Source organism: Clinocottus analis, unplaced genomic scaffold (assembly GCF_023055335.1).
Source record: "Clinocottus analis isolate CAN_PGR_092001 unplaced genomic scaffold, fCliAna1.0.p SCAF_15, whole genome shotgun sequence".
NCBI classification, from domain to species: Eukaryota; Metazoa; Chordata; class Actinopteri; order Perciformes; family Cottidae; genus Clinocottus; species Clinocottus analis.
This window is the reverse complement of record NW_027175876.1, coordinates 8,714,987-8,737,919: the sequence shown is the minus strand read 5'-3', so window position 1 is coordinate 8,737,919 and position 22,933 is coordinate 8,714,987. Positions and strand designations below refer to the sequence as shown.

At 39.8% G+C, this 22,933-nt stretch overlaps 1 protein-coding gene across 1 annotated transcript in view; it reads right to left on the bottom strand.

Annotated features, from left to right (window-relative positions):
• The window catches only part of kcnk3a (potassium channel, subfamily K, member 3a), a 29,439-nt gene extending 7,533 nt beyond the window's left edge, over window positions 1–21,906 (bottom strand). Inside the window, exon 1 of the mRNA XM_068577135.1 lies at window positions 21,624–21,906. Coding sequence (XP_068433236.1) covers window positions 21,624–21,906 — 283 coding nt within the window. The remainder of the gene's footprint in view (window positions 1–21,623) is intronic.
• Between the last annotated feature and the right edge of the window lie 1,027 nt (window positions 21,907–22,933).

Genomic DNA, 22,933 nt, shown 5'->3' with positions numbered 1-22,933 from the left:
TCTGCCTCCCAGCATGCCGTCTCCACAGCTCCCTTTCATCTCCAGCTGCGTCTGGCCAAAGACATCATTACACGAGCCAACACACTGTAACTCTCGTCCACTTGTTAGCATTAAGGTAACAAGAAAGATAACACCAGAAGATGTTTCATCAAAAGTTGACTATGATCCTGTATGTCCCACGAATGATGTCACATCTCCATCTCGAATGTGAAATCCATCCCTCCACCCCATCAATTCTCACTCACAGACACCTCAAACTCCAGACGACCCCGTGATTGTTTATTCAGGCTCTCAAACACAAACTCCGGTCCTCCCGCCTCCGTTCGGCTTTTGACCCACAAGGCCTTGCTGACAGCTGCTGTGTAATGTCTGTGAGAACTTAAGGAATACGCTTTGTTCGGGAAACAATAGTCATATATAAAGTCAATGAGTGCAATTATACTTTCAGAAAAGAGAGTCATAGTTTCCTCATTTGTTTTCTATGGATTATTTCAGCTAATTCAATCATCTCAATGCAGTAACATTCAGTGAGGCCGTAAGGTATGGTAGCCTGTATGTTAGTGCCATCAGTTAATTAAGTTTATTTGTCCTGAAACAATAAAAACAGACATTTTGTTTAACATTAGGCCTTAATGCACCAGACTTACAGAAATTACAAAACTGGTTGTTTGTCCTTTTTCTCATTCGCTACCTCTATAGTTTAGGTTCGGTTAGGTTTATGCGAATAAAACTAATTGGCTAAAGTAAGAGAAAGATGATGGTTCAAACAAAACTGTTGTTGAAGATATACTCTACCCCAACCTTCTCCCTAAAGACTGACTGATGCAAAGTTTGCACCTGTTTGCTTTCAAAGTGCCATGAACAATTTGCTTCGCTAGGCATTGTGGGATAGCAGACAACGCACAGGACTGACCAGCGACACAAACAAAAATGGGTTAAAGAAGAAGATTATAATTTCAACCACTTTTGTACTTCCCGTCCCGCCAAAATTGCAGGTATAAACTGCACAAATCATTTCTGGTTCAGTAGTTTTTGCTGCATGAAAACAACATCATGCTACTCTCTTTATTATTCCCAACGCCCTTTTGGAGTGTGGGCCAGTTTGGAGCAATTGCTTGGCCGAGGGTTTAGGCTTCGGCGTCCAAAAACCACACCAAACCAGTATTGTGTTGAAGGTTAGGCCAGCGTCTGGCATGGTAGCTGACGGTCGTCAGTTCCTGTCATAAATGCAGTTCATTCATCATGTTCACAATTAAGATAGGTGGCTCCTTTAAAGGATTTTTGACATCAATCATTTCTGCACTTTTGAACCGATCAGAATATTTGCAGGGATATATTTTTGTTATATTCAGTACAGCTGTATCAACTTGACATCACTCTGTTGCTGCTGTCAGCAGACTGTAAAATAGTAAGAATAATCTCCCTAATCAATTTTTCATTATAAGCCCTGACAGTGAACGACGAGCCTGTCCAGCCGGTACAACAGAAGAGAACGCGTGGGATACGGGATGTGTTCATCTCAAGCCATCCGATGTAACACCAGAGGAGGCAGCGCAATGGCAAAGCGTCTGTCTGGGTTCACTTTAACTCGGTTACCCCTGCGTGGGCTCCAAATCGGGCCTCGGAGCATGTGCTCTCGTCCAGCTCACAGCTGAGGCCCAAACATTAAAGCATCGCAAGCCTGAAGACCAAAGCAACCAGCCATCAGTGAGCTGTAACTCTGTTCCCTGAATGTACCTGTGTGGTAATAAAACCTCTCGAATCATCACGCGCATTTATTTACACGTTATCTGAAGGAGAATTTCCATCAAAAGCAACACTCTGTGTCTGTGTGTGTCAGACCATCTTAGTCTTGTATTTTACTTTCACTGTGGAAAAAAAAAATCCCTATCAGGGTCTATTTCTAAAAGTACTCCTTAGGTTCCTTTTTAGGGGATATGAGAGGAAACCTTGGCAGGCCGCAGTTTTCCATGAGGTCAGTTAGCAAGGCATTCCAAGCAGAGTGTGAGATCTTTGGGGGGGTTAGCTAATTAAATAAATCACATGATTTATGTACCTAATACACAGTTGATATGGACTCGTTTTAAAACTCACAACACAGCTGGACCAAAACGGGGTTTACATACAGATACTATACACAACGAGAGAGCAGAGGAGGACGAGGAGGAAGAGGAGGAGGAGGAACAGGAAGAGGAGAAGGAGGAGGAGGAGGAGGAGGAGGAGGAGGAGGAGGAACAGGAGGAGGACATATAAAAGAAAGTGAAGGAAAAACTTTTTTTATACATAACTCATGCTTCACAATGTAGTAAATCCATAACAATATCCATTATAGAAGCCACATTCAAAGTTTTTGAACCGGATCTAGTTGGTAGGAAGTCTTTAATTTGTAGTCATTGCTAATGTAGGGACTCCAATTTCTTTCCAGGCTTTTAGGAGGTCAACTCACATAACAGACATATCAGTTTCAAGTGCTCCATTTTGACTTTCTACTTTAAAAGAGTGCATGTGTGGTCAAGAAGGGAAAAGGAGAGAGAGAGAGAAAGTGATAACATGTATAATACAATACTGGAATTGGAAATAGTTTCTTCTGGGAATAGATGCTAAAAGCAAGAGGGCATACTAAACAGTCTGCCAAGAATAATAACAACATGATGTCAAAACGAGCAGAGGTACACAGAATAACAACATGATTGCTGATTACATTGGTACCCGATTATCTTATGACCAACTCCATAATGAGCCTGACAGTGATCCCCATCCAGAGGTACGTGGAAAGATTGTGGAGTAGCTTCATTCTCCAACAAATGGAGAATAGAATTACTATTTGAAAAAAATTGATCCACATTAATGTAGCTTAACACCTGAACACAACAGTTAGCAAGAGAGCAGATACATTAAAATATTAATAATTGAATGGTTCAAGTAGACCGCTAAAAGTTATAGATCATTAGAATACATATTTATAACTAATGGATTGCATTGTCCAGGGTGTAAACTGCCTTCGCCCGTTGACAGCTGGGATCGGCTCCAGCGCCCCGCGACCCTAATGAGGATAAGCGGTTCAGATAATGGACGGATGGATTGCGTTGGCATATTTCAGGTTGTTCTCGTTCGCAGATCGTACTTCGGCTAGCTACGAAAAGTATGAAAGTTTGAATATACAGCCCACACAACTGTGAGGCAGGACATGCAGGTTTGCCGCTAACTAAGTTAGGTGACGTATTATAAGAGGGACAAATCTGTGTTTGGAAATGTACATAAGAAATGGACGTAGTCGTAGACAAACCGATTGGCTTGAGTTTTAAAGTCTTGAGTGCGACATTTTGGCACCATCTTAAGTTTTTGCCACCAGAATTGATTGGAAACTCTTATGAACACACTCCTTGTCAGACAAAAACACATACAACTTCCTGAGCGTTGTGGTCAATCACAAGGTAGCCCCGCCCTAAAGCATACCTTGCTTTATGGTAACAGTAATTAAAAGTGTTGCAATAGCAAGTAGATACATGTTTTATATTGCCAAATTGTATGAATATATGTTAGAAATAGTTGAACTTTCACTCTTTCACTGTAACCTATAAGCAAACTTGACAAAATTGAACTAAATATTGAGAGTACTGTGTAATTGATTGAACATAATTATTCAGTTTAAAATTAAATTATTATGAACAAATTAGGGACATGAAGGAGTTAATCCGACAGGGCTGTCGGAGTATGTGAGACAACACATTTGGGAAGCACTTGCCAAGACTACAGTGGGCATAATTAGTCACAGATGTCGCTGATGATGATGATGAGGATAATTTTCTGTGGATTATAAAAAGAGCAGAGACACACTTACATCAAGGCTAGGAACTGGGGCAAGTGTGGTTCACACACTATTAACTGCCTCTGATCCATCTGCACTCCAAACAAGCGTTTTGTTTTTGCACACACGAGATGGGGAAGAGACAGCTGATATTGTAGAGCATACACAACATTTTATGGTTGTTACTCCTGACACACTGGAGGGGGTCTTTGGGGTCCAGCATATGTTACATTATATGTGGAAATAATCCAGCTTGGTGTAATTAAAAAACAAAGCGTATGTGACAAGTCTGCTATAATTTGACATAGTTATTTTGCGCCTGCCTTGTGATTTCTGGTAATTTGGACTGCAGCCCCATAATGTTTTATTCAGTTGAATGCTCTTTTTAAAAATAGATGCTGCATGTCTCGCTATCTCTGCTGCTTCTTTTCTCTCACCCACATTTATATTATTTCCAGTTCTGACTTCCCACCCTCCTTTCTCTCTATATTTCTCTGTACCATCAGTCTAAGTGAGATGTATTTGTTCTTTCTTTACAGCCTCCACAGCCCAGTCACCTGCCTCTGACACCTGATTCCTCTGATATGCGTACACGCTCTGGCCCCGGTTCAGCTCGTTCAGCTGCTCTCAGGGAACAGATGCTGTCCTAAACTGACATGTGTTGGCTAAAGGGGAGGCACCGCATAACACGCACGGATCAGTTTACACAGCAAAAAGGAAGACAATATGGAAAACAACTCTGGATTAAATGAGAAGAACACACATAGGCACAATGATAAACATCAGTGCCGGATAACACAAATAATTCTGATTGAAAAATGTAAACTGAAATTACATCCTGTACACATCGCACGGTATCCTTGTCATTCTTATGTTGTGGTTATAGAATAGTCCAAAGAGATCAATTTATTAACCCATTGATGAATAACAATAAACTGCAATGCCAATGTTTGAGAACAATTAGAAAACAGTGTGTACATGATGTGTTTTGTCCACCGAAGAGAACGGGCTTCTTTTTCATTCTTCGACAACTGCAGCGAGACAGAGCACAATTAACACCGGAGGGGAAAACCATTCAGCGCTTTCCATTAACCTTGTATTGCATGAAGGTGCCTTTTTTCTCTCTCATCTGTGAGAAAAATGGGTCTTAAAAATTCCTAGAAGCTGCTGTGTAGTTGGATGCATTACCAACAATCTAAATAAATATGGACAACCTGTAATTAAAACACTCAGAAACGCTAAGTGTGCAACGTTCTGTCAGAATGTCAGTTTTAGTCGAATTAGCCTTAATTTCTAAAAGACAAGCTAGTCAAGCTGTGACATTGTTGTATATATATATATATATATATATATATATATATATATATATATATATATATATATATATATATATATATATGTATATATATATGTAGCACACAGTGCACACATCAATACGAAGAGTTTGTGTGGCCCTTTGACAATGGCTTTCTACTGGTGACATGAGTGCCCATCAATGTCCTGGCTGAGCTGCCTGACTGGTCCTGTTGCCACGTTGTAAAGATATCATATGTCACATTGTGCATGAGGCTAATGCTGGCACCTAGCTTAATGACCAAATGCAATTAAATCAAGTAATGGATCCTATTAAGGTGTTACGTGAACCCCTTAACTGCAGTGCTGATCCTGCTCTGTACTGAACATAACGTTGTCTGTTGTTTATGTTCATATTATTTTATTGTTAAACTGCAAAATTTATAAAATAGCAAACAATGAACGCTAGTTGACTTCACGTAGGAGCGCCTTAGCTGTCTTTTACAGCATGGCCTTGATGCCTTGAAATGGAGACCCGAGCAGCTTCAAAAGCAATACATTCATTTTTGCAAAATATCTATAAAATTTGTTGTGCTTTTGCTGTATTTCCCCAAACTTCCATGCAGACATTAAAGATGCAATTTGTAAGATTCAGCCAGAATTTCTGATGTCAACATTTAATAAAATGGGCTAACATTATCGCCAGAATGTGAAGCGGTGGCAGTCAAAGGCGTCTATGTATTGTGTTGCAGAGGTATCTAATGAAAGGAGCTAACTGACCAGCTGCAGCCCGTTCTGTTGCAACACAACTCTCCTGTTACACCACTTATCTTGTAAGCGTCCAGTCTGTCATTAGTCCAACATGAGAGGACCAAGTAGAGCTGGAGGGATCGTTAACCACATGTAAAGTACAGGGTCTGTTTCTTAGATTAAATCCAAAGTGGCAGAAATAACTCTTATCTTGTCTCAGCCTCCCTTCCACCAGAAAGGAAGAGAGTGACAGCTCAGGGAGACGTACCTTTACTTAGCGGTGAGCATTTAGCTCAAATCCATGCAGGGGAAATGCTGGATCTAATCATAGACCTGAACGCCCCAACTCCCCAACTGATCAGCAAACTTTCTGTTGCTGCCATTAAACAGTTCAGAGTAGAACCAGTGACATCAACCCGCAGTGACTCCCGGCGCTGCTAACTGGAGGTCTGTTTCTGGAGCAACCCGCTCTCTTCCTGGCGAAGTAGTTCAAACAAACTATCAAAGCGTACACAGACCGTACAACTCCATATTAGTGCCATAAAATATGGGTGGCTAGTGTAAACTATTGGCCAATGTCACATGTTATGATTACAAAGCATTTAATTTATTAATAGTTTCAGCGCATTGGTCAAATTTTGCGCAGTACTGAAATTTAGATTGTGTAGACCCAATATTGGGATGAAATGCTGCCCGCTATTTGTTTGGAGCAGGTGGCCAAAAATGACACATTGCACATTGAAGTAAAGTGTAACAATGTTGAAGAGGCAATTAAGTCAATGTCACATGCTTTTGGGTATTTCTAAGGTAAAAGTCTCCATTACAAGCAGAGTTACTGTTCATCCTTAAAGACCTTGGCTGCTGTTTTTTGTCAGTGCATAATTTTATCTGCTAACATTTGCTGCACATGTGGACAAACTCCTAATTGAACCTTGTAGAGTGTTATAACTTTGGCCGAACTCAGTGTGAATGACTATCCAGTTTCGACTGTGCGCCGGGTCTCCTTGTCACCTTGGTGAGGTAACCAGTGCCTCAGGCTGCCCATATGGCAGGAGCAGACAGACAGGGAGCGTCAGCTCCACCTCCGCTCCATCTGCGGGTTCACCTTACCAGACTGGGTCACACAGTATCTGCAAATACACCCCTAGCATTTGTTTTAACCTACTTGGAGAAGTGGCCGGATAAGGTTTAGTACATCAGTGACATTGTTATTTTAATTTATTTCACTTAAATACCAAGCAGGTCAAGTAACATTTATAATCATGAATGTTGTGCATACCGACGTGTCAGGAAAATGTTTGTAATTGGGTTCTTTTGTTCCGAAGGGTGTCTTAACTTTCAGTTATTCTGTGATATTTCATTTGTGGCCAACTGAGACAGTCTGGAGGATAAAACCACTATAATAAGGACACGCAAATGTCACTTCACTCAATGTTCCACCCCGATATTCATTATGAGCCCAAACAGCCAGACTGTCCCACTGATTCATTACATCATGACACAGTAACAATGTCTCTAATATAAATTCAACAAAGGATTGTGTTGAAACTCATCTTGTGGCTCACAGCAGTTATTATTTGCTGTTTTAATTTCTCTGAGGCAAAAACACAAGCGTTGTATGTACATGAAGAGTGAATTAGATTTCATACATTTGCATCTTTTCATTTTAAAACTAGAGGACATTTACTGTGTTTTTTTTCTCCCAGAAGGGTTACACAGAGTGCAGTAACCAAAGACCATGAATATCATGACTCTTTAATGCTCCAACGGTTGCCGGTAGGATTACTGGCAAGCTAAATGTCTTTCTGTTCAAACACCAAAGAAGGAGTTCAAAAGCTCCCTGCTTTGCATTTGCTTTACTCCAAAGTAGGATATATTGCCTTATTAGTGTAGTATAAACAAATACATAGGATTACTCAGAGGCCTTTTCAATCGAATATGACCAAAAATGGAAAGAGGAAAACATACCGATTGTCTCTGTAAAACTTTTTCACAGTAAAAAGTCTATTTATTAGTCGATTACGTTATATACAGCTTACTGGAACAAACATATTGAACCAACATTGGGCAAAGATGAATTAACTTTCTGTGACTAAGAGGACATTCTTCATTACTGATGGGAATAACAAGACAACAGTATACCGACAATCACAAATAAGAATCCATGCAACCTTTTCACCTGTCACGATAGGTTTGTCTTGTTTCCTGTTTTATTTTGAAGTCCTTATCTTGTGTGTCCTCTGTGTTTTCTGCACTTCCTGACGCTGTCATTGTCTGTTGATTGTCTGCTCTGGACCCAGATTGTTTCCTGCTGTGTCCAATCACCTTCCCCTTGTGTTAAAACCCTGTTTGTCTCCTGTCCCCTTGTTGGATCGCATTGTGTGTTACTTGTTGTGTTACCTGTTTGGTCCTATGCCAGTTTTTAATCCCGGTTTTGATTCCTGTTCCTGAGCTTGATCCAGTGATTTTTTTGAAGCCTGTTTTGTTTTTGTTGACAAACTTTATTTTAGAACCCTTGTTTTCTGCATTTGGGTCCACTCATTAAAACACCCAGTGACATCACCAGACAAGAATATGGATTTTTGACGCTTTTGCAAGACCCAACAGTGTGACAAACGTCAGTGTTTTGAAATGTTCAGTATCTGGACGTGGCAACTATGGCATGGTTAGGGTTAGAGAACAGTTTGGGTCATACCAAACAAACAGCCTGGTTAAATTCTGTTTCCATACAATGAATCTGCATTTCAATGACATTTTGAGGGGAAACGTAATTTCTCCCGGATTATGTTTATTTTACGTATCACAAATCGATATCTAATCGATGTCTGCGCCGGGGCGTTGATGGTCGGGATGACCTGATGACGCTGTTTGTGTCTCATGAGAAACCAAAAGTTTGACTTCCGTAAATAATATTATGTTAGGTTAAAGTCAAACAATGATTTTTTTTTGGCTAAACCTTATTAAGTACTTTCATGTGTTTTGTTTCTGGTCTGTTTAGTCTCAATTTACAACACTACTGTGACTGTTGTCCAAGAGGAATTATGCTTCCCCTAAAGCGTAATTTTAAAATGCAATTTAGTTGTACAGAAAGATACTTTTGTTGAAATAGACCATTAAAACATTTAGGGAAAAGGTTTTGGATATGGTTAATAAAAAAGCAACGTGGTTGGACTGTGATGCAACTTCAGCCCTCTGCATGAAACGCGAACGCACCAACCCCCACCTCCACACCCTTCGGGTTGAGTCTCGTTCATACAACGCGTTATCTAACCACGGCAGAAGGCAAACATTGTTATTGTTGTTCTGAACGGCCACACTCTGATGCGAGGGGAAGAGTCAGCCTTCATAGAGAGAGAGGAGACACGGTAATAGTTTAAATATGACAGCACACGTTTTCTCTCTTCACGTTGTTTTACTGGTTTCTATGAAAAATTGTAGTCTTGAAACAAATAAAAAGAGCTGAGCGTTCAAACCATTTTTTCTTGCTACTCTGTAATATTAACACTGTATTTCTACTGGTAACCTCACAATTGTCGGAAACAAAAGATTCAATGGATTCATTAGAACTTTGCATATTTCTTAAAATCCTCACTTATAATATTATAAAAATAAAATAAGTATTTAAATTTATGGACTCAAACTGGACTTCCTGACGCATATCACCAATCGTTTCATCGTAAAGTAACACTACTTCCTTCATTGCCACCAGATGTTGGCATTAGGCGTAAATTGCAAGGTGCAGAACTTTCCAGTATCAACAAAGTTTTTGGGAATCCTGCACTGATTCTTTCTCGAGTAAGTTTTCTATTGAGTTTCCGATGAAAACTCTCCTTGCTGATACAAAAAAACTTAAAAAAGAACATGGCAGGCGGTGCCATTATTGCTCAACACAATTGCTCGAATGCATCTATGACCAATCAGATCGCTTTAGTACCCACCGGAGCCACTTGCCATGAACAATAAATACATCTAGCACTGTTTTCCACCATACAACCGGCAGGTGAATGAGCAGCAGTCACCTCACACTGACAGCTGTGATATTAGGATTATTCCATAGAAAATAGCTTAGCAGCCTGTTGTTTTAGCCCAAGGTTGTCACAGGGCGCTTGTGTTTTTCTTCGTATGGATATTAAATGTGTACTCATAAGCTCGCACTCTGATAGCAGCCCTCGGGGGTAAACACAACTCACCTATCATTGTTATTGTTATTATCATTAGGCCCCAGTGTGTGACAGTCCACTTCATCCAGGTTGGCTTGTTGAGAGATTAAGCAGATGCTGGAAAGAAATTAGAAAACATATTCCCCTGAGAGACAGTATACTGTATATGCCGTGCGGGCCATGGTGGCTTTGCACTGTCCGACCAAGTTATTCCACTGCTCCGAGCCAGTTGGAGTAGCGTAATGTGAATACACAGCACCCGGGTTAACACAAGGAGGCGGTTGGAGCCGTCAGGAGCCAGTGAGTTGTGAGAGAATCACTTCAGGTTGTTATGATAAGGACAGCAATGAAAGCGTTCTGTTCTGTGCGAGAGCCATAAACATACAGTATTAGCTGCTTGGCTCTCACCTCAAAGTTTAGAGCCTTTCCATGATGTGGAAAGATTTTTCTTTTGTATGTAGTGAGGCAGAGAAGGCTACTGAGGCTCCTCCACCATGTCTTTGTGCTGGGAAGGGAGACAGCTCAGTGCTTTGGGCACATAATCAACACTGGTGTAAACCGCCCTCCTGTCTGAGAGAAATGTGTGCGAGAGCTGTGTTTCATGACATTGTGAGTTCCTCAGGGAGAGTTTCTCTGGTGTGGTTGTGTGACGGGCGGTTTATCGTCTTTTTATTGCAGCAGAGGGTAGTTATTTAGTTTGTTGTCTCCCCTTTAAAGCAGTGTTATTTGTCCATTTTTCAAATATTGGTTCTCAGAAATTTGCCTTGCACTGAGCTGTTTGTTTGTATTAGTGGTGCTGTGGAATTATAAATAAATCACTATTGTGGCGCTATATGGTAGCTCTAAGGCTTATTGAAGAGGGTGAAAAGAGTTCAAATGCAGCCAAACATACAAGGACACACAGATACACACCACACGCATACCAATGTACACTTAATGAGCTTTGTGTTGCAAATTCCCCATCAGCATTCAGACATTTCTCGAAGAAATAAACAGACAATTTGCGGCTCAGTGAGGGTCATTACATGTGTCTTCGAAGCATCATTGAGAGAAACGTCTCGATGCTTTTGTCGGTGCATTCTCCACAATGCACGTCCATTCAGTCAATTCATATGAAATGTTTTGCATGGGTGTTTTAGATTAATGCTTGCATAGTCAATGAACTGCAGCAGTGTTCTAGTGTTGACAATAGAAAACATTTAATATCTGAAAGCCTAAATCTCTGGTAAGACATATTGTTAAGTCAAAAATGTGACTTTAATTAGTGAGCTGGAGGCAGTGTTGCCACGTTTGACTGAAAAGAAACAAGCAGCGCCTCAAACGTGACCAACTGATTTAACAGAAGAAAATAATAAATAGTATGCTGACATCATTCTTGTCACACGGAAATGTTTCTACGTCTGACAAGGATTACTGTCGTGACTTTTACATACTAGGGATGTAGTCAACCAAAGAAAACCTAGGTTTACTAAAGTTTAACATACTTCAGCCAATCCATTGGTAGATGGAGGTGGGCCTAAAGGAATTGTCAATAAACATAAGTTATATTAGTAAATAATGCAAAATGTGAGCCGTCGAAGCTGCCTCGAGTGGCTGTGCCCACAGTTATAATTCATACAAACCATTGAGGCTATTCATCAGACCAAACATAATAAAACATGATCAGTGCACACTCTGTGACGCTCAGGTCAGGGTGTTTTGATACCTGCACCCTCCTGACCCAACTTCATCCATTCTTGTAGCACAATTGTTTTACTGGATGGAGTTTCTTTTCTAGCTTTTCTGTTTGCTGTGTTTTTCCTTCTGCGGTCCTTTACAGCCTTTTTCTTCTTTGCCAAAATAAAAACACCTTTTCTGGACTAGCCTTCCCAGTGGTTTTCTCCTTCATATTCACCTCATTCCCTTCACCTGGGCTTCTGTGAATATCTCTACCTGCACTTTATACCCCCATCAGAATAGTTTGTGTTTAAGTACTGGTTTCAGTTCACTCTTAGTTATATCTTAGATTTTTCCTCACGTTTTGGTTACCTGAAGGTCCACTCGTTCCACTCTTCCTGACAACAAGTATAAGCAATGGGAATATTCAGACCGAATGATTAGAACCTGCCAAGTCAAAGTTTCAAAAAGTTTTTTTAAAAAACCTCTTGAACCTTCCTTGTAAAGCTTCTCTCTCGCGGCGTACTCTGCTGCAGAAGCAAAGAGCAACAATAAGTTGTTCCCAGTATTGTTCCTGGAATCACTTCCCAGCTGAGCTGTCTGGACACGGAACAAGTTTCCAATACCTTTCCTTTTCAGGTCAAGAGAAGAAACACAGTGACACAGCCTAAATCAACACACCATGACACTTTCACAGCCTCATTTTCCTTTGTGTTTTAGTCTTCAGACTTATGATCTTTGTTACTGGACATGGACAAAACTTTAGATTGAGCACACAAAATGATATATAATGTCTAGTAAAATGACCAACAATGAATTGATCTTCGACCTCCACTAAAACATGTGACACCTTATATGCACATGGGCACTCTACTTTGATTAGAGTTGATCCACATCGGTGTCCTGCTGCTGTAAATACTCAGGAGAGAACCAAATGTGTGTTAATCCACTGCTGAAAATAGTTCCCAAACAAACAAACTTTGGTTTCGGTAATGCTTGCATTACAGTGTTCAGCTGTTTTTTTGTGCAATTGTTTAGCTTTTTCAAATAAACTATAGTTTTGTGATAATAGTTTTAAGGTTTACACCGTCAGTCGGAAACAAATCTGCAAATCTGCACTTGAATACCACAGAAAATCACTGAGACACATCTCAAATTTCCAACTGGAATAATGAGGACATTAATCGAACGACTGTGTCCAGCCAACACTAAAAGCTCTGCGTTGTACATAGCCACATCATTTAGTATTCCAGGACATGAGATTATAGGCTATTCAGAGGAAAATAGTGAAAGGGGTTCTCATTTTTGGGCAAATAAACCTCACAGGAGTCAGTTTGCCACAGTATACCAGAGACATGTCATTCAGTGTATATTTATACTTTGGAAGATAATCAGTAGGAAACTTCACGTGAAAGAGTTTCAGATCTCACTGCTGTGTACTATTTTATTTGGTTAAACTCCAGTCAGCCCCCGCTGGATTATGAAGTCGAATAAATACAATGTCATGTTTTGTTTAGTGAGTCAGGCAAGCGTTCAACTTTCCATTGAGGCAGCGGAGCATAAAGCAGACGTACAATAAGTAAACATTCGCTGGTCATGTGAACGGAGCAGCAGCAGCAATGAGAGTCCTTTCTGTCAACTTTCTCAGACGTTACTCTTTCAGATCCTGAACAGCAACAAGCTCTCAGCCAATAATAGCTGTGGATGTTTTTACATTTCTCTCTGAGCACTCACTTTGGGCCTACAGCTCAGTGAAGTTTGGGCCTTTGATGTTAAAATCCCAGCAATATTGTTCAGGAGCTTTTAATTAAAGAGCCTGAATGTCGCAAGTGCTGGAAATAACGTGCAAGATCCAATAAACACTTTGACACGCAGGGATTTGTTTGCTTTGTGTCTAATTATTTATATAGCTGTTCGCTGATGGAGGTGTTGGTGTGTTTTACTTCCCTGGGTAGCGCTGTAATATTTATCCTATTGAGTGACTCCAGTACATATGATAACGAAAACAAAGATCCCATTAAAATACACTTTACCGGAGAACTGCCGTCTTCATTTAAGTTGATTGCTCATTCAGGTCAACTTTGTAAACTCAGGAACTTGAGAGAACTTTGTTGAACAAATCAACAAAGTTAAAAGTTACATTCATCTCCTTTATAATTATTGTCTGATATAAGGTGTCAACAAAAATAACTACAAGGCTTTTGGCCAATAGGTAACCTCTACCAGTACATGGTGAGAGGATAAGCATCCAATCTGTCAACACAGATACGTGAAATGACCATGACATGTTTACAACACATTTCGTTGCACCATGGAAACAATGACCATGGAAAATCCATCAGGATCCTTCTTCATGGTGTGAATTACAGGTTATGTATTTTTTATCAAAGTGGAGGTTAGTGGATGTGTGTGTGGGTGCTCGGGTCCAATATGGTGAAAGTCAATGTTGAGATATGTTTAATGATGACGGCAAATGAGTGCCGTTGCTATAACAGTGTTGAATTGTCTTACGTAATCACAGTCAATTTGCCTTCACCACAGCGTGATGATGGACGGTTATTTAAGGTAAAATAAGAGTACAAGTTCAAGGGGTCACAAGGATGCAAGTTGATAAATAAGCATAAATAAGAATATATATATATATATATATATATATATATATTGCCATATAGCAACACTGCACAATTGTGAAAAGTCCCATTGAATTAAACTTTTCCTATTAAACTATATTTATACATTTTCATTCAAAATCATTAAGTGTTTTTCAATGAAATTTACATAACATTTTCCATTTTAATCCAATTTCACCCTTGAGGAAGTCAAAGAAGCAGTTCCTTCATCATGAAGCAAAGAATAACGACACACTCGAAGCATCTGCACTTCACACCCCGACATTTTACATCTTCCCTTCTCGTGAGCGTGTAGGGCCCGTGGTCTGAGTTATCCCTTCTGACCGGATCAGGTGGCACAAAGTTGTGTTTTTTCTTTTTCTCCAGGACCACAGCTTATGAAAGGTTCCCTTTATCGTGTTGTACACCTCGATCCTTCTGTGAAAGATATACAATTCAGTGGTGGGATTTAAAACCCAAATCACATTATACACTCACAAAATGTCGGAAACCTCCAAATGTTATTGGTAAAACATTTTTTTCCCCTTTTTTTATACCTTCCCAGTGTCACATGTTCATGGAAAAAGGAAGCACAAACAAGATTAAATATCGGTGCGGCTAATTTGTGTATTTTTCCGATTCTAAATTTAGCAGCAGTTGCAGAGACATATGGTACAAAATTCACGTGAAATATTCCCAAATCCCCTTCACGCTAATCTCACTGTAAAACAGGGTCCTCTCAGCAGCAGAAGCAGCAGCTAAACTCTCTGCTGTCCGCCCCGCGGCGCCTCTCACCCCGCGGCGCCTCTCACCCCGCCACCCCGCTTTTGTCATTCAACACGGTAAGAAGCCAAAAAGGTTGTAAACAACGACCCTGATGAGCAGTGGATGAGCACTCCATCCAGAGAGCAGCACACTTGACACGACCTGGCACATCTTACCTCAATGACATTTATAATAATTACAGTAGATTAACATTTCTGGGTTATTTCTGAGTTTTAACACCTGCCAGCATGTCAACTTGCTCAGTATTGTTTCAAATTAGACATGAAGTGCCCATCCCTCCGTCCCTTCCTCCTTCACCTCCCATGACCAGTGTGTCTAACTTAGCCGGACACTTATCGTCTTTATTTTGAAGTTTGTGATCTTCTTGTAACCTTAGTGACACAAACTGTGAGAGGGGCAAATCACACAAAGAGTCAATCAACCATTAGTCGTCCTCTCAGCTTGAGGCTGCTCTGACTCAATGACTGCCCACTGTTCTGTCTTGATTAACATATTGTAGACATGCACATAAATGTAATGTGCAACTTGTCCTGTGTAATTTGGGTTCTTAAAACCTGTTTAAAGTATTTCATGTAATTTTAAAAAAAAACAAAGTTATCTTTGTTTTCTTGTATGCAATTTCTACAACAACAGCTTCATGTCACATTACATCTCAGTGTGTCTGCATGATGTGGTTCACTGCAAAGAACAACATTGGGTTATGCAAGGTAGTTTTAGGGTCCTTGTAAGCACTAGAGAGAGTTACGGTTATCATATCTCCCAAATCACTTAAAACACGGCATAGCCTCGATCAAATCCCCAATTCAATTAAACTGTAAACTGAAACAGCTCTGGCTGATTACAGATAGGCTGCATGAAGCACATACAATTTTAATACATTTTAATTATTTTTTATTTTAATGAGTTTTTGAGGTGTCATTAGTCATGTTTCCAATCAATTGTCAAGCAAATGCTAAATGAGCTTCACGATTATTGCACAAAAAAGAGAGAAGTGCAGATAAAGCACCTTTCCATCATCTGGTTTGGAGCGAATAAACTGGGCTCCAGCAAAGATTGGTCAGAAGTTGGCACGATAGGCTCAGCATGTCTGTAATCCACCAAACAGAGTAAAAGAAGTAGCGCTCGCCATCTGGAAACAAAACAAGTCAGTTTGGTCATCTAACTCATCTATGAGAGCAATATGTAGCGAGGCCCTCAGGAAATAGTTTCAATTGGGCAATTTTGAAAAGTCCTTTCATGTCAGCTAGTATTACACTCACGCTGTCCGGAGACAAAGACAAGCTTTTGCACATTATGAGAATATCCAAGCAAGACGACGAGTGCAGAAGCAGCTGATCAGTTATGTGAGTTAATTGTTCTCAGTGTTAGGACTTCTTCAGCAAAGGCATTTCCCTAATCCACAGAGCGCATCAACTGTTTTTGGACAAAGGCAAAAACCACCCCAAGTTTTGGCAATTTTGGCAATTTCAATTGAGCTTTCCTAATGCAATACTTCCAAATGTAACCAAAATGTAACCAAAGCACATATACGTCTATATATTGGACATATGCTTTAACTAAAAGCACTTTCACCCCATACCTTCATACAGAGGAAGAGATGCTTCATACCATTGAAGCATCTCTATTGTAGCACTAATGATGCCAATATATAACTAGGTGACTGAGTGCAATGCAGCAGTCACCTTGTCGACGCTCTCTGAGAGGTGCTGAAGTGTCCATCTCCTGTCTGTCTGTCTGGTGACGATAGGAGTCCATGTGACTAGCAAGAGTTATATTCTTGGTGCACTCAACCACTTACTTAAGCTGACTGAATAATAATGATGATACTAATGTAAGTAATTACCATTAATAATTCAGGATCTGACCTCTAATGATTCAACGGCTGTAAATGATTCACATGTCAGGCGCCAAATCAAAGTCCACATAAAAATAGAAAAATGATCAGATATTGTATTCATTGCAAGTCCACACATAGAAACATTAGATGCATTGATTCAGAGAGGAGTTGCTGCGCTTTTTCAGCCACAGCCTGCTGCACATTCACACACTGATGTGCTTCCACACTTGGTAGCTTTCCAGTACATCAACAACTGATGCACTGCTGGTGACAGAGCTGGAAGGGCTTCAGCTCTCTGATCCAAGCCACTTTTAAAAGGATGGAGGAGTGATGCCCGCAAACCAACCAGCAGACTCTCCTCACAGAGTCCAAGGCTTTAACACTGACTGGATGCTATCTGGTGGGATTATAACCGTGTGGATTGCATGGCCTGAATGCATGTGTTACTACCTCTATGAAGTCTCGCAGACTACAAACGATGAGCTCTTCTATGGAAAACACTGAGGTCATGTCTACCGAATCTGCGAAATGCCAAATGATCTTTGAACATAAAGTATTTAACAAGAGGTGATTCACAATAATAAAAATCCAGGAGGGATTTTTACTCTAACCACAACCATATGGGGACTTTAAAGGGTCCTGTCTAAAAAATGTTTTGTTTATGAGCCGAAGAGGAAGGATAATGACTTCAGGGATTAGATATTAGACAATAGGTCAGAAGCCAAAAAGTAATCTTTTGCATGAGTTTTTCGCCACAAGGTTAATGAACTAGATTGGTTAGACTTTACCCGAATTATGAAGACATAGTGTCTCACTTACTCCTGGTGACATCGAACTGTTTTGGTTGTCGGGGAACTTCCTTTGAAAAACTACTATTATTTAAAAATGTTATCAACAATCAGTGTCCTTATTAATCTGGATAATCCCCAGAACACAGACTTTTTTTGAAAGACTAGAAAGTAGTTAATTAGACTAAAATCCCGTCCACCTCCATTATAGTTGATTGAAATCACAGAGACAGATATCTAAAGTCTTGGACGAACAAAACGAAAGCTGCTTTGCTAGGCAAAACGATAAACTACTGATATTCTTTTCTTTTGGATTTGTGTGACCCGACCCTTTTAAATGTGTTGTTGAAATACTGTATTAAACACAACTGTGTCAACATGAGTTCAAAATACTCAATAGTGGATAATTCGTTTCCTGCAATACCTGCACATGTCAACTACGAATTATACCAAAGGACAGACTGTGTAATGTATTTAAAGCTGTATAGTAATGTTAAATAAGGTAACTAATGGTACAATATGCTAATGTTGCTAACGAATTGTTACTAAACTGAACCACCAAAGTTAACGTCAGACATACTCGCATGACCACGACTCCCTTACCTTCTGCAAAAACGACTTCATTGGCACTGAACGTTGGCATCCGACTTTAATTCTGAGATGCACACTCATCCAATGATGAGTGATGAATGATGACAATTCTTTTGCAAGAAAGTTGTTCCAATTCATTCTGTAAATAGGGAAGTCTGTTTCTGGAAAGAGATCATGTGTCACCTCCATCATATTGGGGGTGTTAGAACAAATGTAACAGCCACGTACACCTTGATGCATAGTCTGATACTACCACAAGTGAGTAAAACAATTTGTTTTGTGTGTGTAATTTGACTTTTAAGTTTGTGTGAACATGCATATGTTGAAATATGATATTGTGAGTTACACAAAATGACATGTATGGATAGAATAACACAACATGCTCCTGCCCTTATCAGATGCTGTGCAGCACATCACATAACACAAAGAAGATATGAGCCATGTCTTATTTAAGACAGTGTGTCATGTGTCCTCTGTGTGGTCTGTAGTTAACCTTGAACAGCAGCCTGCGCGGTCAGTATGTCATTAGCGTATGAAGTAATGACAAGATATGCACGCCTGGAGGTGGTTCGTTGAGTTTGTACCCAGGAGGAGACCTTCCTGAGCCCCAGACTTTATCTACTTCTTCCATCTTGAAAGTGCTTTCTCATTTATTTTCCCCTTGTGATGTTTCTTACAAACGTCACATCTGTTCCCCCTCCTCCACACTTGGTGAGTAAATAGACACCCTGCCCTCTGCCTCCCCTTTCCTCTGTGGAAAGTGATGACTGATTGTGGCTTCGCCTCCCTCCTTCACTTATGTTAAATTATTAGTAGAGCACGCTTGGGCCAGATCTGGTCTTGTGTCAGTTGGTTTCCACTGGGGGGTTGTGCGTTTTAGAAATAGAAAATGTGTATATTTGGTCACATAGCTTCCCAGGAAATGATGTGTTCTCAAATGGACACCCAGTGTGTTATATACAATGTGAATTTCAAAAGAGTCGGCTTCCGACTGACTTAAACTACTGTTTTACTTTTTTTTCCTACAAAGAACATCATGTCATGTTTTCACATCATTACCACTTTGGTCCCTCGGGGAAGAGCTCCTGAGTTAGATCTGAATGTCCTGAAGCCTCATTTTTAAAATGACTCCATGACTAATTTCAAATAATATGCCAGGAAATAAGAGGTGCATGTCTATTCTTAACTTTGGTTGGTGACATACATAATTGTATCTTCTCTTTTATCCTGAGAAAAATATTAATGAATTACAAATAAAAGCTTCAAAGGTTCAGCATGTGGACCTCCCTGCAAGTCATGGCTGCATGATATTGAGTGTACCGTACAGTATCTTCAGTGTTAATGTGGTGTGCCAGGAGGACAACGGAAAAGCGAGGGTCTGGTGTTGTCATTAATACTTAATGGCAGGCTGAAACGCCAATCACTGTGTGTCGCAGCCTCTGGGCTCACAATTACAGAATGCGGTTACAGACACCCGGGCCTGGGTTAGTGAACAATTAGCCGCCTCCATCTAACAGGGTTACAAGTCACAGGTCACTACTGACGACTGCCCCGGCCACTAAACACAGGAGCAAGACACAGATAGGAGCTGATAAGGACGACTTCTTAAGCGATGAAAAGGAGATGTTAAAGCGAGAATGTGAGACTTTAATAAAAAATAAAAATACAATATCTCTCTTACAAATACATAGCTGAATTTATAAGCAGTAAAATGCAATATTTTTCAAGTCAATACGCTCAAGTGTTTTGGCACTTCAGTCTGGTGTGACCAGTAGTTCATGATGGCAAATTCAAATCCAATGACTGTAATTGCCACCAGTGGACGCTGATCCTGGCAAAACTTGCATATAGTTTAAAGGTCGGCATTTTAAACGGACAAAGGTAAACAAAGAATACTTTTCTTATATTTAACATGTCTGAATAAATCAAGGCTGGAGTTGTTGCTCCTTGGAAAGAGTGTTATGCAAAGAGCAGAGTGAAGTTGAAATTAAATAACAAACAGACTCAGATTGAGGGCTGTGTGATAAAGCGAGTAAAGAGCTGGGAGCCTTGTGGTGTTGCAGGACCCTTTAGAGCAGAGATAATGAGTAAGAACACATGAGAAGAGGCAAATGAGTATCTCATATTTTAAGTTTCCTGGAGCATCTTCTCCAAAAACAACCCTTGGTTATGAGCAGCAGAATTTTGCATTTGGAGAGAAGCTTGTCCTTAATAAACCTGCCATTTTAACTCTGATGCAACCCCTTTCAATGCTGCAATGCCTTCAAATGCTCAAAACGCTCTGATGATGATTGTTTGGTTAAATAAATAAAAGGGTTTCATATCTGTGGAGTCTCCATGAAGCAATGCACACAATGTTAACTTTGCAATAAAGAGGCTTCAAACTCCACGCTGATGTGACAAACTCAACTCAAATTATGTACAATTATCTAATTTATTGTATTTTTAATGCCATGTTATCAGCCGTGTAATCGTTTATGATATATTATTATAATACAGTTGGAGGAGTGCACCTGTTGAGTTTATGAATAATATGCAATTGTATGGTATTTCCTCCATGCTATCATTATGGCATATCATATTGTGTGTTATGTACCTATAAGCATGTTCTTTGTCTTCAGCAGCTGTACTGAAGTAAAAATCAGTGATACCTATACTTTTTTTGAGTATTTACATTTATACTTCTCCATTTATTATACATTTTGAAATATTTGTCAGGTGTGCTGCTGCGGTTCAAATTGTACAAAAACAATATGACAATCTTGTAAAATAAGATGCATCATTATTGATTAGACTGCACAGTAGGCTGATACAAGACTGTAAGCAAACAAACTACAACAGCAAAATGATATGTAGCATTAAAACAATATTGGCTAATAAATAATAATAAAACACTCACTGCTGCCATGTTTCTGCATGATGAGTACTTTTTGAATATGTATAGCAATATTAATGTTTTTTAATGCAGGATTTTTTATTTCTAATGCAATAGTTTGTATTGTTACTTTTATTTTCGTGAATATCTAATAATCAAGAAAGGATATCTGATTGAAACATATGGGAATGTGTTGCCACCTGTTGTGAGCTAGTACTGAGTTCATAATTATCCTCAATCTGTATAACTAATATAATGATCCTATAAGTATTTATGGTTGTGGTATCTGCTATGTTGCTTTTAGGACTTAGCCTTGACGTGGTGTTAAAACATCTGGCTAACAGCGTGTTTCTGGGTTTACAGGCATGACTCTGGCCTCAAATTAATCAGAAACCGAATATCAACTTTTTTTGAGGGGCGTTGCAGTAAAATCAAAACCAAAGTTCCGAGACATGAACTCAGGGTCTTACCTATGGTGGTGATGACAGTGATGGCGAAGTAAAACGAGCCGGCGAATTTCCACTGCACCCCGGCTTTGTGCGGCTTCAGGTCCAGCACCACCTTCTCCAGCTCGTCAAAGTCCTCCGTGGACAGGTTGAAGGTCTGGAGCAGCTGCGCCTTCAACAGGTCCAGCTCGTTCCGCTGCGTCGTCTCCTTGCGGGATTCCAGCGCGTCGAAGATCGCGGCGCCGACTATCAGGTAGGTGAAGGTGCAGATGATGAGGGCGAGGGTCCTCACGTTTTGCCTCTTCATGGTGGTGTGGTGCGTGTCAGGGGGACGGGCGGAGTGTGGGCGCGGGTCTGGAGGACGGGGAGCTCGGCTGGCTCATGGCTGTGCTGCTCTGACGGAGCAGAGAAGCTCTCTGATTACTTTATGAGCCGGGGAGCTGTTCATTCAGCACCACGCCCCCCTCGCTTACTGCCCTCCCTCGCACTGGCGGACCCCCTCCCACCTCCACCCACCCCAAATGCACCCCATCTGCCTCCCATCTCAGAGGAAACCTTGTGTGAATCCCACTTCAACCCTCACCGCAAAAGAAATACAGATTGGACCAGTTTGGGGTTGTTACCAAGTACATTTACTCAAGTGGCCTGCTACTAAATTACAATTGTAGGGTACTTAGGATACTTAATACTTCTACCCCACTACAGTACGTATTGTACTTTTTACAATCTTTAAAGATCGGAATATTTCCAGTACTGTAAAGATTCAAGTACGCATTTGAATGTTGTCATATTTTAGCTGCAGTGGTAGAGATTATTTATTCTTAGTCTTGGGGGACATGAGTGTAAACATCCCGTACAACTTTTCTGTATGAGCATGTTGCAGTAATACAGTATATCTGCTCTTTCATCATCTTTTAATACATAAATTAGACAGCAACAAGTCTTAAAGCCCCAAAATGTAATTCCTTTAATTAACTCCATTCTTTACCATGATCAACAAATAACTCATAAACAAATAACAGTGCCATTAAAACAATAACAAATGTATTATTGCTATTACTTTGCATAATAAATTACCTTTGTTTACTGTTGTTAGTGTATTAGTACATTAATATATATATATATATATATATATATATATATATATATGTATGTATATATATATATATATGTATATATATGTATATATAGATGTGTGTATATATATATATATATATATATATATATATATATATATATATATATATACATACATATATATATATATATATATATATATATATATATATATATATATATATATATATATATATATACATATATATAAATCACGG